General features: G+C 35.0%; 1 protein-coding gene across 4 annotated transcripts in view; it reads left to right on the forward strand.

Moving 5' to 3' along the window:
- LOC136031216 (protein unc-13 homolog B-like) overlaps nucleotides 1-15,457 on the forward strand; it is a 467,059-nt gene that overhangs the window by 362,123 nt on the left and 89,479 nt on the right. For all 4 annotated transcript variants that reach the window (XM_065710597.1, XM_065710594.1, XM_065710595.1 and 1 more), the window contains 2 exons: nucleotides 4,776-4,943; nucleotides 12,690-12,874. In XM_065710597.1, the coding sequence (XP_065566669.1) occupies nucleotides 4,776-4,943; nucleotides 12,690-12,874 (353 nt within the window). The remainder of the gene's footprint in view (nucleotides 1-4,775; nucleotides 4,944-12,689; nucleotides 12,875-15,457) is intronic.

Consider the following 15,457-nt stretch of genomic DNA (forward strand, 5'->3'; position numbering starts at 1 on the left):
TAGTTTTTTTAGTTTTTTAGCTTTTTTATTAGTTTTTAGTTTTTTTTGTAGTTTTTGCCTTTTTTTAGTTTTTTTAGTTTTTTAGCTTTTTTATTTTTTTTATTAGTTTTTAGTTTTTTTTGTAGTTTTTGCCTTTTTTTTAGTTTTTTCAGTTTTGACGTCACCTGATCCAGTTTTTTCAGGTGACGTCACCTGATCCACGATCCACAGATCCACAGACAACTTATTTTTATATATATAGATAGTTTTTTTTTTACTTATGTCCTGGTCGTCATTTATACTCCCTGTGTCCCGGTGCTTTGTTGATTGCTAATCGAACATTCCTTTTGTCCTGGTCGCTTTCTCTTTGAGTGTCGTCATTTATTTTTTTCTTTTTTAGTTCTTTTAGTTTTTACCTTTTTTAGTTTTTTTTAGTTTTTTAGATGAAAATTTTTTTTAGTTTTTTCCTTTTTTTCTTTTTAGTTTTTTATTGGTTTTTACCTTTATTTTAGCTTATTTTTCAGTTTTTTCCTTTTTTTAGTTTTTTTTTATTTTTTATTTTTTTTAGTTTTTTACCTTTTTTTAGTTTTTTTAGTTTTTTTAGTTTTTTACTTTTTTTATTAGTTTTTTGTTTTTTTTTGTAGTTTTTGCCTTTTTTTAGTTTTTTCAGTTTTTTTTTTAGTTTTTTATTGGTTTTTACCTTTATTTTAGCTTATTTTTCAGTTTTTTCCTTTTTTTTTAGTTTTTTTTTAGTTTTTAGTTTTTTTAGTTTTTTACCTTTTTTTAGTTTTTTTAGTTTTTTTAGTTTTTTAGCTTTTTTATTTTTTTTATTAGTTTTTAGTTTTTTTTTGTAGTTTTTGCCTTTTTTTAGTTTTTTTAGTTTTTTAGCTTTTTTATTAGTTTTTAGTTTTTTTTGTAGTTTTTGCCTTTTTTTAGTTTTTTAGTTTTTTAGCTTTTTTATTTTTTTTATTAGTTTTTAGTTTTTTTTGTAGTTTTTGCCTTTTTTTTAGTTTTTTCAGTTTTGACGTCACCTGATCCAGTTTTTTCAGGTGACGTCACCTGATCCATCCACAGACAGACAGACAACTTATTTTTATATAGATAGATTACGTATATAAGACGGTACTCCCCCTCGTCAATACCTCGCTCTTTACACTAAAGCTTAAATTTATCCCAATTCTTTAAGAATGACCCCTGAATCACAAAGGTTGTAGAATAAATAGTTGAAATTACAAGAAAATACTTTAGCGTAAAGAGCGAGGAATTTGGGAGGAGTCGAACCTCCTTATATTTGTAATAATTTCTGTTCGTTTTAAGTTTTAATGCTGCTCCTTACATCCAGTTGAAAAAACGTTTTCATATTTTTTATTTGTTTTAAAGAATCCTAGAACATAGGTTTTTCGACTATGCTGAAGAAACAGCTATCTCAAAATTTTGATCCGGTGACTTTGGAAAACAATGAGCGTGGGAGGGGGCTAGGTGCCCTCCAATTTGTTTGATCACTTGAAAAGGGCAGTATAACTTATAATTTCTGTTAGAATGAGCCCTTTTGCGACATTCTAGGACCACTGGGTCGATACGATCACCCCTGGGGAAAAGGAAAAAAAAACAAACAAAAAAACAAATAAACACGCACCTATGATCGGTCTTCTGGCAAAAAATACAAGATTCTGCATTTTTATGGGTAGTTGCTTGGAACTGCTACAGTAGGGTTCTCTGAAACGCTGAATGTGATGGTGTGATTTTCGTTTAATCACATGATGGTGTGATACTATGATGTTTAAGGGGTATTTCCCCCTATTTTTCAAAATAAAGCAAATTTTCTAAGGCTCGTAACTTTTGATGGGTTAGACTGAATTTGATGAAACTTATGTATTTAAGATCAGCATAAAAATCCAATTCTTTTGATGTATCTACTAGTATCAAAATCCCATTTTTCAGAGTTTTGGTTACTATTGAGCCGGGTCGCTCCTTACTACAGGTCGTTACCACGAACTGTATGATAGTCAAACAGTTCGTGGTAACGCGTGGTAACGAACAATCAGTAAGAAGCGACGCAGCTCAATAATAGCCAAACTCTAAGAAACACGAGTCTTGATAACAATAGATATATCCAAAGAATTGAATTTTTGATGCTGATTCAAAATATATAATATACATTAAGTTTAATAGTACCCATCAAAGGTTACCAACCCGAAAAATCTTGCTAAAATTTTTAAAAAGGAGAGAAACACCTCCAAAACATCAAGTAGTCTTAATAAAAATTACACTATCAGATATACCATATTAGAGAACCCTTCTGAAGAGATTTCAAGCTCCTATATACAAAAATGTTGAATTTTGCATTTTTGCCAGAAAAAAGATAAGGTATGCGTGTTTATTTGTTGTTTTTTTATGCTTTTCACAGGGGTGATCGTATCGAACCAATGGACCGAGAAGATCGGGAGATGACTCATTTAATCGGAAATTGAAAGTAACTTTAGTACTGTGTTTAAGTGGCCAAAAAGATTGGAAGGCAGCTAGTCCCCTCCCAGGTCCCTTTTTTCCTTCAATGTAGTCCAGTCAAAATTTTAAAATAAACATTTTTTTTCAGCATAGTTGAAAAGTTTAGTAACTATGCCTTTAGGGATAATATGACCCCCACATCCCTTGGGGAAAGGGCTTCAAGTTACAAAATTTACCAATTATTTACCTATAATATTTTCAGCGAGGATGGAATAGCCCGGAGGAAATTTTACGGGGGAGGGAATTATTTTACATGTGAGGAACTTTCCACGGAGAAGTTTACTTTGAATGGAGGAATTTTCTTATGAATGGGGAGCCTTCATAAAGCTCCCCTTCATAAGGCTTCATAATGCCTGATTTACCGGCATTATGTGAAGAACGATCGCATATTAAATAAAAAAAAATCAACTGAAAGTAAAGAGCAACATTAAAGCTCAAAATGAACAGAAATTATTCTGTCTGTGAGGAGTTTGTCCCTGTTCTCAATACTTTGCTCTTTATGCTAAGGTTTGTCTTAACTTTTGAAGAATGACTCCTGAAACAAAGGGCCGTTTAATTAGAACCTGATGTTTTTTTAAAGAGCTAAAAAAAAACTTTAGCGTGAAGAGCTTTAGCGTGAAAAAAAAAATCATGAACATTATTTTTACTCAAGAACACACTCATACACCAGAAAATTCTGGGAATTTCTTCCCAGAGATGCATTACACCAGCAATATACTTGATTTATGATCTCCGCTGCTGTTTATTTTACGGATTTACTTAAATTGGCCCGTCTACATTTCAAATATTGTTTTTCTCTACCCAGAGTTTAAAAGGTCACTTCAGGTTGTTCTACAGACCTACCAGGGTATCTTAAAGTCAGCTGGCAAGTGAAAAACCGAGCACTGTTGTGGCGCTTGAGTCTTGTGATGAGAAGCAAAAAGACCGAAGTTATAATTTGACTTATAAAGGCTTTGGCGGTGGGTTTTTTTTTTGGCTAAATTCATGGTTAAGTCTGTTTACGGCTTAAGTGTTACCCACTTGATATGTCTTAAAATTGCAGATGTACATATAAGGGTTATCATATGCAACTCGAGAGTTGGCAGTGCCGACTTTTGGCCTGGAAAAAATTATCGTCTTAGTTAGTTAGCTCTTTACTTAGGGAAGTAAAGAGCGAAGTTGAAACTTAAAACGGACAAAAAAAATTACTTCATATCCTATCTAATATAGATATATATATATATATATATATATATATATATATATATATATATATATATATATATATATATATATATATATATATATATATATATATATATATATATCAATTGGTAAATACCAAGTGGCATAAAAACAAATGCCACTTTAGCCCTTGGGAGGGAGAGAAAGCCTCCCTCTTATTTGTGGCTATTCCTTCTCCTATTCGAACTACCACGTATATATGGATATAATCAGTCTCCTCTAAATCAGGATCATTCAGAGATCATTTAGGAAGTATGCAAATTAAATCATACTACTTAGTTGATTAAATATAATCAATACCAATTACCAAAGACTAAATCAACTATGGTGATAGAGTAATAACGGAGGACGAGATTGGGAAACAATTTAATACCTGGCAGTGTAGGGACGTTGGTCCTATTTTACAAATAGTTTGAGATGAGAGTTTATGCCTAGACCATATGGAAAATACAATAGAAACTACGGGATAAAAAATACAACACTGAGATTTAGGGGCCAGGCCTGGAGGTTATCCCTGTGCGAAAGATGAGGAAATGTGAGGGTGAATAGGAGCTGGGATAGATTGGAAGATTGTGAGACACTCCTAAAGCTCAATTTACTAACAGCAAATCCGTGTGTTGACCTCAGGGCTTCTTATCAATGTTTTTATTTGGGCAAGTATTCACTTTCATCTTACTGACAATAGCGTTAACTGGGATTGGCAAAGGGAAGCATCACCCCAAAAGTTTATTGATCTCCTCCCCTAAATTTTGCTTTTTCTTCATTTAAATTGGAAAAATTGGAAAGACAACAAAATTGCATTCCCCAATATTAAAAAAAATAAGTCCCCCCTCGCTTAATTTCCGTTTATTGACGCCACTGCTCACTGAATAGATTACTAAAATAATGAGACGCCATGCTATTTAAGGAAAGAAAAATGAAAAGTCGTGAACTGTAGTGCTATTTTCACTATTTTTTTTTTCGATTATCAAAAGTTGGCAATGACTGACTGGGACAGAATTCCAGGGATTGCACACATTTAAGTTGATAAGGAGAAGCAATATTTTTACTTATTCTCTTTTTCAAAGGTGGACCCAGCGGAAGCAAAACGGGATGCTGAAGAATCCGGACCAAGACTAGACAGTGTTGACTTCTGGCACAAACTGATTGCACTTATCGTCTCTGTAATTGAAGAAGACAGAAACAGTTATGCACCAGTGTTAAATCAATTTCCTCAAGAGCTCAACATTGGCCAGGTAAAATTAACTTCGACCCTCTTCAGTTTAGCCAAGCCTTGCGGATTTGTATATTTTCCTAACTTTCACCATCAATGCTTGTAAATAAAGTTTACAAACTTTATAATATAAATAAAGTTCCAAAAATAAAGTTTTTGATTTGCAGAAATCACACAGCTCTATGGCTATCACTATACCTACTACCGCTACTATTTATTTTATCAATACTATTACCGCGACTACGGATACGACTAGGCTTATTACTATTATAACTTATTATACGACTACTCTTGGATTGTCCCCCATCCTTCCCCTCAACAGTGACTATTCAGACATGCTGCGTCTATTTTGATCAACGATCTTGAATTAATGATTGACGGAATGTCCGGAATAAAAAATATTGCATTTGTCAAATTAATGGCTTTTATCAGTTAATTTATGTTACTAAACGACTTCTCTTGCCATACCCACTTTATTATTAATTTCATAATTCTTTCCATAAAACAAGTCTTTCAAAGAAAATTAGAGAACTCCATAGAGACAAAAAATGAGTAGAAATAAAGTCAAATAATCTTCTAAACGTTAACTACCACAAATCACTATCAATAAAAAAACGAAAATCATATATTCAATTGTAGAAAAAAAATTGAACCAGCCTGATGCCTGTTACCAGTGACGATAATTCTGTCCTTGTTTATTCGCCGGTATTGAATTTTGTACAGAGCAATTTGCTAATTGGAGCAGAGGATGACGTGATTAAAAGGCATGGATTGGAGTTTTTTTACTCTAATTCGGTCAAGGTGGCAAAGACGTTATTGTGGCAGCTTTGTCCGGGTCATGAAGATCGCCCTATTCGGAAGGGAACTAATGCATTGGTTAGCCATTTCAGCGACATAATTACTTTATTAAAATCTCTTGACGAGACTGACACTGATGTTCCGACATTCGTCATAAAGCGTCCTACGGAAGTACCCTGCCTCCCTGCCACTGCCTACACCTCTTTATTCTCAAAATTTAATGAGCTCCATCAGGTTGTTTTGGGAATGTCCTCAAAACTTCACAATTATGAATTGAGCTTCCCCCAATTACCCAAGCCGGCTTCAGTGCTAGATTCGCATGCAACAGTTATCGTCTCAAAGGTTCCGGACGCCTTATCTAACCCTCTTAAGCGAAAAGCTGCTATAGACCAAATTACTGGACATGAAATAGTACGTAGCGTAAAGCCCATCAATGACAAGTGGTATATTAATATGGACAAGTCTGCTACGGAGGACTTCTGCTCGTCAATCCAGAACGCAATCTCCGGTACTACAACAAAAGTGGTTTTCAAGCGGTTTTTTGGTATATCACGTAATATTCCTACCGACGTTGACATTACGGTACTCGGAAGCCAACACGGTATCATAGATGCTAAGAGATTGGGCCTATCTAAGTCTGTGAAAATCGAGTTTTTGGATTCTATTGCGCAATCTACGTTTTTCAAGCATGGCCTCAGAGTGGGCTATGAAATTTTTCCTGTTTAAGAGTTTAAGGACCTAACCAAATGCTGTTTAAATGGCGATCACTAGACCATCTACAGTACTCCTGTCCCAGCGTTCTCCCGAAATGTGCTCGTTGTGGAGGGCCACACATATCAACAAAAGATGAGCCATGCATTGCTGATCCCAATTGCGCAAATTGTGGCCAAAAACATCCTTCCTATAGCTTTTCCTGCCCCGTTATTAAGAATCGAATAAAGTGCAAATCCACCTTTCAACCATGAGTGCATCAATCTCAGTTATTTTGTTCAATATAAATGGCACCAAAGATAAGGATTTTGTTATTGATGAGTTGTACGGTTCCTACGATTTGGTATGTTTCCAGGAGCATCTTCTCACTGCTTCAAGTTTGAATTTTTTGCGTCGAAGTCAGCATCATACTGCGTTCCTGAGTCCAGCAAAAGCTACTGGTGGTCGCCCTTCCGGTGGACTGGCATGTGTCTTTAAACGGGACATTCATCTACCCTCCCCAGTACTCTTCTACTCCGACGAATTTTTTTTGGCTGTGCGTGTCGGCAGTATTGTATTTATAAACTCTTATCTCCCATATGAAGGAAACTCGATCAGATCCTTAACTAAATTCGGAAAGGCGTGTCGTCTGCTTAAGAATCTTGTGAATCAGGCACTGTTAAACTCTCTACAGTATATAATAATTGGGACCTAAATACTGATATTAATCGATCTTCTGTGAGAAGGGAACTGCTTTTTGAGTGTCTTCCTTCATACCGCGTTGTGCCCAAATCCCACAATTTTTCACATGTTCATCATTCTGGAAGCACAAGTGATATTGACCATATTATTTGCTCTCCTGGTATCATCTCTTCTTCTGCTTCTGTTCATGTTAACGAGCAAGATACCGACCACATGCCAATTTCAGCGACATTTACGATGGATATTGATCTATCGGAAACCAATTGCTCGCGAGAAAAATCGAAGTGGTTTGAAAAAAGTAATTGGAGCAAAGCCAATATACCGCACTACATCTCTACCTTGACAACCCTTCTTTCTACCATACGTGTTCCATATCATCTTCTTCAGCGCCAGGTACCTACGAATGGTAAAGCCGATATTGACTGTTATTATAACCAACTTGTGATGTGTATGAAAAGGGCAGAAGAAGCTGCCGTACCTCGACAATGTATTCGTAAAAGAACACAAAAACCTATCTGGTCAATGGACCCTTGTTTAAAGTCGATAAAAAATAAAGCAAAATTATGGCTACAGATATGGAATGAATGTGGTCGGCCAAGTTCTGGGTGTGTCGCTGATATCAAACGTAAAACTAAAACCAATTATAAACCTTATCTTAGGTCGGCACGTTACCGCGGTATGGATTTCCCTGTAAGTAGGGAGGATTGGCGAAAAGTGATCAATTCTGACAAGATAAATGATGAAACTATGACAAGTAATTGCCTTCCAACTTCAGCTTGGTATAAACATTATACTTCGATTTTTTCAGTGATTAATTATTCAGTGCATTCTGTATATACTCGCCTTCTTACCCCACTCTTTAGTACAACGTTTTCGCAACGCCATATAGTGCCCATATCTTTTTCTTCTGTAATTAATGCTGTTAAAAGTTTAAAATCTAATTCAATAGATAAGGATGGTATTTCTAAGATGCATATGCCGATTGAATGCACCCCCCTTATATCTCACTTTCAGCTTCTTTTTCAAATGTGTCTATGTACTTCATACGTACCTGAGAGTTTTCTGTGTGGCACTGTTTCGTCAATTTTAAAAAGGGGAAAGTCACCGATTGATTGTTCTTGCTATCGAGCTATTACTGTATCTTGTAATATTAGTAAGGTTTTTGAGTATATCCTTCTACCATTTTTGACTAAAAATATTATTGAGGATTAGAACCAATTTGGTTTTCGGAGTGGGGTGGGTTGTCAGCATGCGCATAAGATTCTGTCTTCTCTATTGGCTGATAATTCTTCCAAGGGAAATAGTCTTTATATTTGTGCTTTGGATCTTTCGAAAGCGTTTGATAGTGTGGTCCATAGTCAGCTCATTTTTTCCTTGTATAATTCCGGGGTCAATCTCTCTATTATAATGCTTCTTAGGTTTTGGTATTCAAATTCGTTTCTTCAATTAGGATCTGCACCAGACACTACTATAAGAATGCGAAGAGGTGTTAGGCAGGGTGGTGTTCTGTCCCCTACGCTTTTTAAGATTTGTATTTCTAGTGTGATGGCTAAGATTTCAGGTACATGCCTTTCTGGTCTTGCGGATGTTTCTTATCTTGCGTATGCTGACGACTTGCTTCTGATTAGCCGTTCCAAAAAGGGTCTTTCCAATATGGTCTCTATAGTTTCTGATGCTTTCTTTCTCTTATATTGGCCTTTCAATCAATATAGATAAATGTGAGTTTCTTCCCTATAACTGTATTACTGCTACTCCCCTTCACTGTAATAATTTCACTATCCCGCTTGTTGATTGTATTCGTTGGCTTGGTATCTCTATTACTAACAATCTTTCGAGCTTACGTCAGCGTACTGTTTGTGATATAAGTAAAAAGATTCAGATTGGTTATGCAAAAATTGTTGCAAATAGAGGGAAGTATAATAGACGTGCGCTGGTTAAACTTTATTCTACTTTCTGTGATCATTCTGTCCTTTATACTTCAGGTCTTTTCCCCCAACTTAATAATGGTATTTAAAAAGAATTCGGATAAATTATTTCAAATTTTGCAAATTTCTTCTGTATCTTCCACCTTGGACAAAAAACCGGACTCTTGTTAAAAAATTCTCAGTTCCTGACATAACTTTAAAGTTGGAGATTCTTCACAGACAACTCTCCAGTACAGCTTCTGCGCGCCTATCCCCTCACCACCGTCTTATCCGTTTTTTTCGTTGACTTTGTGTATGTATTTGTTTTTCTCTTTGTGTTTTTTGAATTTCATTTTTTGTGTGTATCTAATGTTCATTTTTTTTTCATAGTTCGTTATTTTGTGTGTTTATTTAATTTTTTGTATTAACGTAAAAAATTTCTATTGTCATTACTTTTCATTTTTGTATGTTTTGCTTCTTTATTGTGTATTTAATTGTTTGTACTCCACATTTTAATACTTTTATAGTGTTGTTGTGGGTAAGAAATAAATTATTATTATAATTATTATAACGAACAGAAATTACAATAAATATCCGAGTCAGACACAAAACGAGCAAAAATAAACATGAGTAGGGCTGATAACCCTTATGCTTTCACAAGACCAGAACATAATTTGCGTTTTACTGAAAAAAAACAACAAAAACAGTTTAATTGAACAGTTTAATTCAGTTTAATTGACATATACTGATATTTATTCCTTAAATTTTTGCTAATTTTTATTTATGAAACTAAGAAAAGTAGAAACTTTTAGAACATATTTTGTTTACAGTGCTGATAACCCCCATACCTTCTCAAGACCAGAACACAATTTGCACGTTACTGAAAAAACACAAATGACCGTTTATTGTCAGTTTAATTGACACTGATATTTATACTGATACTTATTCCTTAAAGTTTTGATAACTTTTTATTTATGAAATAAGAAAACTGAAAACATTTAGAGTGTATTTTGTTTTCAATAAAGCGAAAATTGTGTTCTGGTCTTGAGAAGGTATGGGGGTTATCAGCCCTGCTCATGTTAATTTTTGCTATTTTTAGTTTGATTGGGCTATCTATTGTAATTTCTGTTCGTTTTGCTTATTTATTTATTTATAGTTTCATTTATTTATTTTAGTGATGTGTGGTAGTTTTACGCTGGGAAGATTATTTGACTTTATTTTTGCTCATTCTTGGCTTAATAGAGCCTAAGAAATAAAACTTAATATTATTCACAAAAGATTCTATCTATGAGATTTAACAATCTGGATACTCTTACGCTCTTTTTATTTATTCAAATTGTAAGAACAGAAGTAGTAATAGTAGTATTCCTAAAAGTTTCAACTTAATACCCCCAGTCGTTTTCGATATATTGCTGAGGTGTCTTATTGGCAACCATAAAAGCAATGTCTTTTGATTGATTTTAAAGCAACATTTATTTTTAAAGTATAATGGGTCAATTGTATAATTTTGGGGGGTCGGCATGCCTTATATACCTAAAGACATGGTTGCTGGACCGTTCCACTATTCTTAACAAAATGAATGTTTCAAAATTTTGATCAGATGCGTTTGGGAAATGAATGAGCTTGGGAGAAGGGCTGATTACCCTCCAATCTCTTGTTAAAACTGGCACCAGAACTTTTAATTTGAATTAAATTAGATCTTTTAAAATTTTCAATGATATTCCTACCTATTATAGAGTGGTGCTGCCTATGATGCTGCATAAACCCTAGTGAAAACATGAATGTATACAGTTGAATGTATACAGTTTTTTTCTTTAATTTAAACGCCTAAACGTTCCTTAAAAGCTTGGCCATACTAAAATTTTGAGTTAACCATCTAAAAATTTCAGGAAAATACGAGGATGGGGGGTATCCACCCTTCGATCAATCTCAATCTTAAAAAGGACACTAGAACTTCTGATTACCAATCCATTGAGCGCTCCTCCGAAGCTTCTACTTTCACCCATTCTATATAAACCTTATTTGCCCCCAAGGCATAACTTATAACACTTGCCCTGAGGGTTGAGGGAAGGGTGGTTGTCATCCTCAAATACATAATTTACGGCCCTTTAGATTACGTTGAACAAAATGGCCATCTCAAAATTTTGATTGGATGTGTCTGGGGGGCGCAGGAGCGGGGTTAGCTGCCCTCTAAAAACTTTCGACTATTAAAAAAGGCACTAGCCCTTTCAATTTCCAATCAAATTAGCTCTTTTGGAAGTTCTTTTAACAACAAACAGCCATCTCGGAATTTCAATCAGATTCAGTTCGGAAAAGTGCAGCATGGGGGGAAGGGTATCCACCCTCCGAGCACTCAATCTTAGAAAGGGCACTAGAACTTCTGATCGCTAATCCGATAAGCCCAATCCAAATTTTACACGATCACCCTTTCTGTTTATGCCCTATATCACCTTATATGCCCCAGGGCATAACTTATAACCCTTGCCCTGAGGGCTGTAAGGTGTTTGTCATCCTCAAAGACATAATTTCTGGGCCTTTCAATTACTTTAAACAAAATGGCTATCTCAAATTTTGATTGGACATTTTTGGGGAAATGGTGAGCCACGGAGGAGGGGAGGTTGCCCTCCAATCACTATCAACTATTAAAAAGGACACTGGCCCTTTGAATTTTCAATCGAATGAGCTGTTTTGAATTTTTTATGACAGTAACTGGCCATCTCAAAATTTCTATCAGATGCATTTCGGGAAAATACGAGTTGTGGGGGGTATCCACCCTCCAATCACTCGGAATTTTAAAGAAGGCATTAGAACGTCTGATATACCAGTCCAATGAGTCTTCTCTGAACTTTGTACGACCACTCTTTGTATATATATCCCTTATAAAACCCCAGGGCATAACTTACAGCCCTTGCCCTGATGGGTCTGGGGGCTCTTCTGGTCTTGACAAGGTATGAAGGCTACCAGCCCTACTCAGGTGAAGTTTTGCTCGTTTTGAGTTTGATTCGGCTATCTATTGTAATTTCTGTTCGTTTATTTATTGATAGTGATTTGTATTGGTTTTACGCTTGGAAGATTATTTGACTTTATTTTTGCTCATTCTTGGATTAATGGGGCTCATTACTTTTCTTTGAAAAACTTACTTTGTGGGGAAAAGTTCTTTAAATTGATTTCTGTTCTTTTTTTATTGGCATAGTCTTTTTCATTGTATCAATAATATTTTATATCTTTTCAGTTTTTTTCTATAATAATCTATTGTATGGGTTGCTTTTCGCATTTTGGAGAAACTTTTTCAACAGTTTTAATCCAGACATAATGATAATTTTTTAATTTAAATTTATAGCTTCTAAAGTTGACGCCTAAAGATGAGCTAAAGTATAAATCGTTTTATATCTGTAAATGCAATAGGCGATTTTAATTGCTAATTGGTGCATAGTTGAGCATATATTGCAAATAGTAGTGCTTAGTTGCATTGATTTTAAAAATGTATAATATTTAATAGGCTTGAATAAAGTAAACGCATGAATAATTTCATTTTCAGAAGCTAAGTCAAGTAGCTCATTTAGGCTGACGCAATAAATTTTACCTATCACTTTCTCGGATAACGTTCATGAATAAATAGATAAATAAAAATGAGAAATTTTTGGGAATATATTAAATTAAGTTTGCATTTTCAGCTATCTTGTTATATTATGTGGACCCAATTTGCTGTTGATATGAAGTACGCCTTAGAAGAGCATGAACAGCAGAGGCTATGCAAGTCCTCCCAATACATGAACCTTCACTTCAAAGTCAAGTGGCTTTATAGTCACTATGTCAAAGACCTTCCCCAGTACAAAAGTGCAGTGCCAGAATACCCGGCGTAAGTAATACTCCTTCTGCTTTGTATTGGGCTATTAGTCACTGGGATTTATTATTGTTTCTTTTCAGAGTTTTTTAAATTTAATGGTAAACAGAGTACACCGTATATTTTTGGCCTTTCACTCTCCGCTTTTTGGTACATTTTTTATTAATTTAAAAAAGAATTAATCGAATCGTTTATGGTTGGGAGCGGTAAGTAAAGAGTGACGCTTGCCAATGGAAACAGAAGGTCAACAAACCAAATTTTTAAACCAATGTTTATTTCAGTTGAATTTAATTTCTCTCAAGTTCTTTTACTAGATTTCGTCTGTTTCGATCGAAATGTAAAGATCGTAAGCCACAGTTTACCCAGTTCACAAATAAGAAAATTTATTACCTAGCTTCAGCGGCTACCATAGCTTTTACTCTTTTTGAACGCTTATTCAGTCAACTCTGTTGCTCTCCTACGACCCTGATAGTATAAATACCGGAATGTCCTGAAGAAAACGTTTGCCATGTCCATCACTGACAGAACCTAGGTTCTCAGGAAATCACTCGAGATGCTAACCAAGAAAATAAATCTTGAGGGATATGTTACAGCCCATCAATCTGTGCAAACAAATGTACTTTTACGCAATACTTACATAGATAGCAGATTTATTCGTTCCGTGAAAATTGACGACAACCAACTCGAATTTCAACCAGGTATGTTTTTCAATATTGCTAAGTAAGTCTTCAAAGTGACTCTGCAGTGATCTTACTTATATGAAGAGACCTATGAACGCATCTTTCACTTTCGCACATCTTAAGTTTAGAAACTTGTATTATAGCAACCAAAAAGCAACTGAGTTGTTGTCTAGTGCCTTCACAAAGTTCTCCAAGAGCCCCGGTTTTACGAGACAAAATATTTTTCCACACTGAACCAACGACACACGGAGGATATTTTTACTACCAGGCTATATTTTATCTCTAAGGGGCAAATCATTCTTTATATAATGGGGCTTCCTACGTCTACTCTAGCAATCAAGCATTCTGTGGTGACAAACTGTAAGTAAGGAATGATCCGATTCAATAACAACAGAAACTCTAAAAATCGGAATTTTGAAACTAGTAGATATATCAAAAGATCGATTTATTATGTTGATTACAAATATATAAGTTTCATTAAGTTTTGTCTTCCCCATGATTTTGGAAAAAGGCAGAAGCACCCCCTAATAGTCATATAGTTTCAATGGAAATCATACCATCAGATCCAGCTTATCAGAAAACCCAAGTGTAGAGGTTTCAGGCTCCTATCTGCAAAAATGTGGAATTTGTATTTTTTGCCCGAAGAAAGATCACGGATTCGTGATTATTTGTTGTTTTTTTTTTTTCCCCAGGGATGACCGAATCGACCTATTGGTCCTAGAATATGGCTAGAGGGATCCTTTGAACTAAAACTAAAAGTTCTAGTACCCTTTTTAAGTGAGCGAAAACACTGGAGGGCAACTAGGCCTTCTCCTCCGCCCCTTTTTTCCAAAATCGTCTGATCAAAAGTTTTATATTGCCATTTTGTTCATCATAATTGAAAGGCCCAATAACTAGCTTTTGGATATAATATGACCCCCCTCCCAAAGCCCCAGAAGAATGGTCTTTAAGTTGTAAAATTTCCTAATCATTTACGCACAGTATTTGTAATTGGGAAGTATGTATAAATTTTTGTATGGGGGTGAAGAACATTCTGCTGGAGTTTTTCCACGTGGGAGTTTTCCATGGGGAGGGAAGTTTCCGGGGGGTGAACTTATCAGGAGAAATTATACATTGGCGAAATTCAGTGAAATTCCTAAATAAAATTATTTTTAAATGTGTTGCTTCGTCTTTTACGTCTCAGTTTTAGACATGGAGCGGTTAAAGGTAATTGTCAGGGATAAATTTTCACCAGGACTAAATTGTCTAGAGGAGATTTCTGTGGGGAGGGGGATTTCTCCGTGGAGGTTGGGCCAGATTCCCTCATATTATTTAAAAAACCATCGGAATTTAAATACAAAAAAGAAGTTTTTTCAACCGAAGGTAAGGAGCATTATTAAAACTTTAAACGAACAGAAATAATTATATATGATGGGGATTGCCCCCTCTTCAATACCTTGCTCTGTATGCTAAAGTTTGAATTTTATCTCAATTCTTTAAGAACGACTCCTGAAACACAAGTGTCGTTTAATTAGAACAATAAGAAACTTTTTTAAAAGTACCAAAAGAACTTCAGTGTAAAGAGCGAGGTGTTTAGGAGGGGGCGATCCCCCTTTCTGCGTTTTTCGGTTGAAAAACTCAACAGAAAAAGACCATCAAATTTGACAAGACATCCGAGCCGCTAAGGCAAAGGGCATTGAAAAAATGTCTGAAGCAATGATAAATGAATATGAAGAACAAACATGAGTTTGGAATTTTTGCAAAAATGACAATTTCAACAAGTAGGAAACAAAAATAAAGTTAGAATAAATATGTGGTTAGAAGATAACCCTCAGCAAGAACAACAGCGAGTCAAAAACAAAAATGTAGAACCAAGAAACATGCAAATGCAATACAGGTAACAACGAAGATCAGAATGAATCAAAAACAAAAGTGGCGA

This window comes from Artemia franciscana, chromosome 9 (genome assembly GCF_032884065.1).
Source record: "Artemia franciscana chromosome 9, ASM3288406v1, whole genome shotgun sequence".
NCBI lineage: Eukaryota > Metazoa > Arthropoda > Branchiopoda > Anostraca > Artemiidae > Artemia > Artemia franciscana.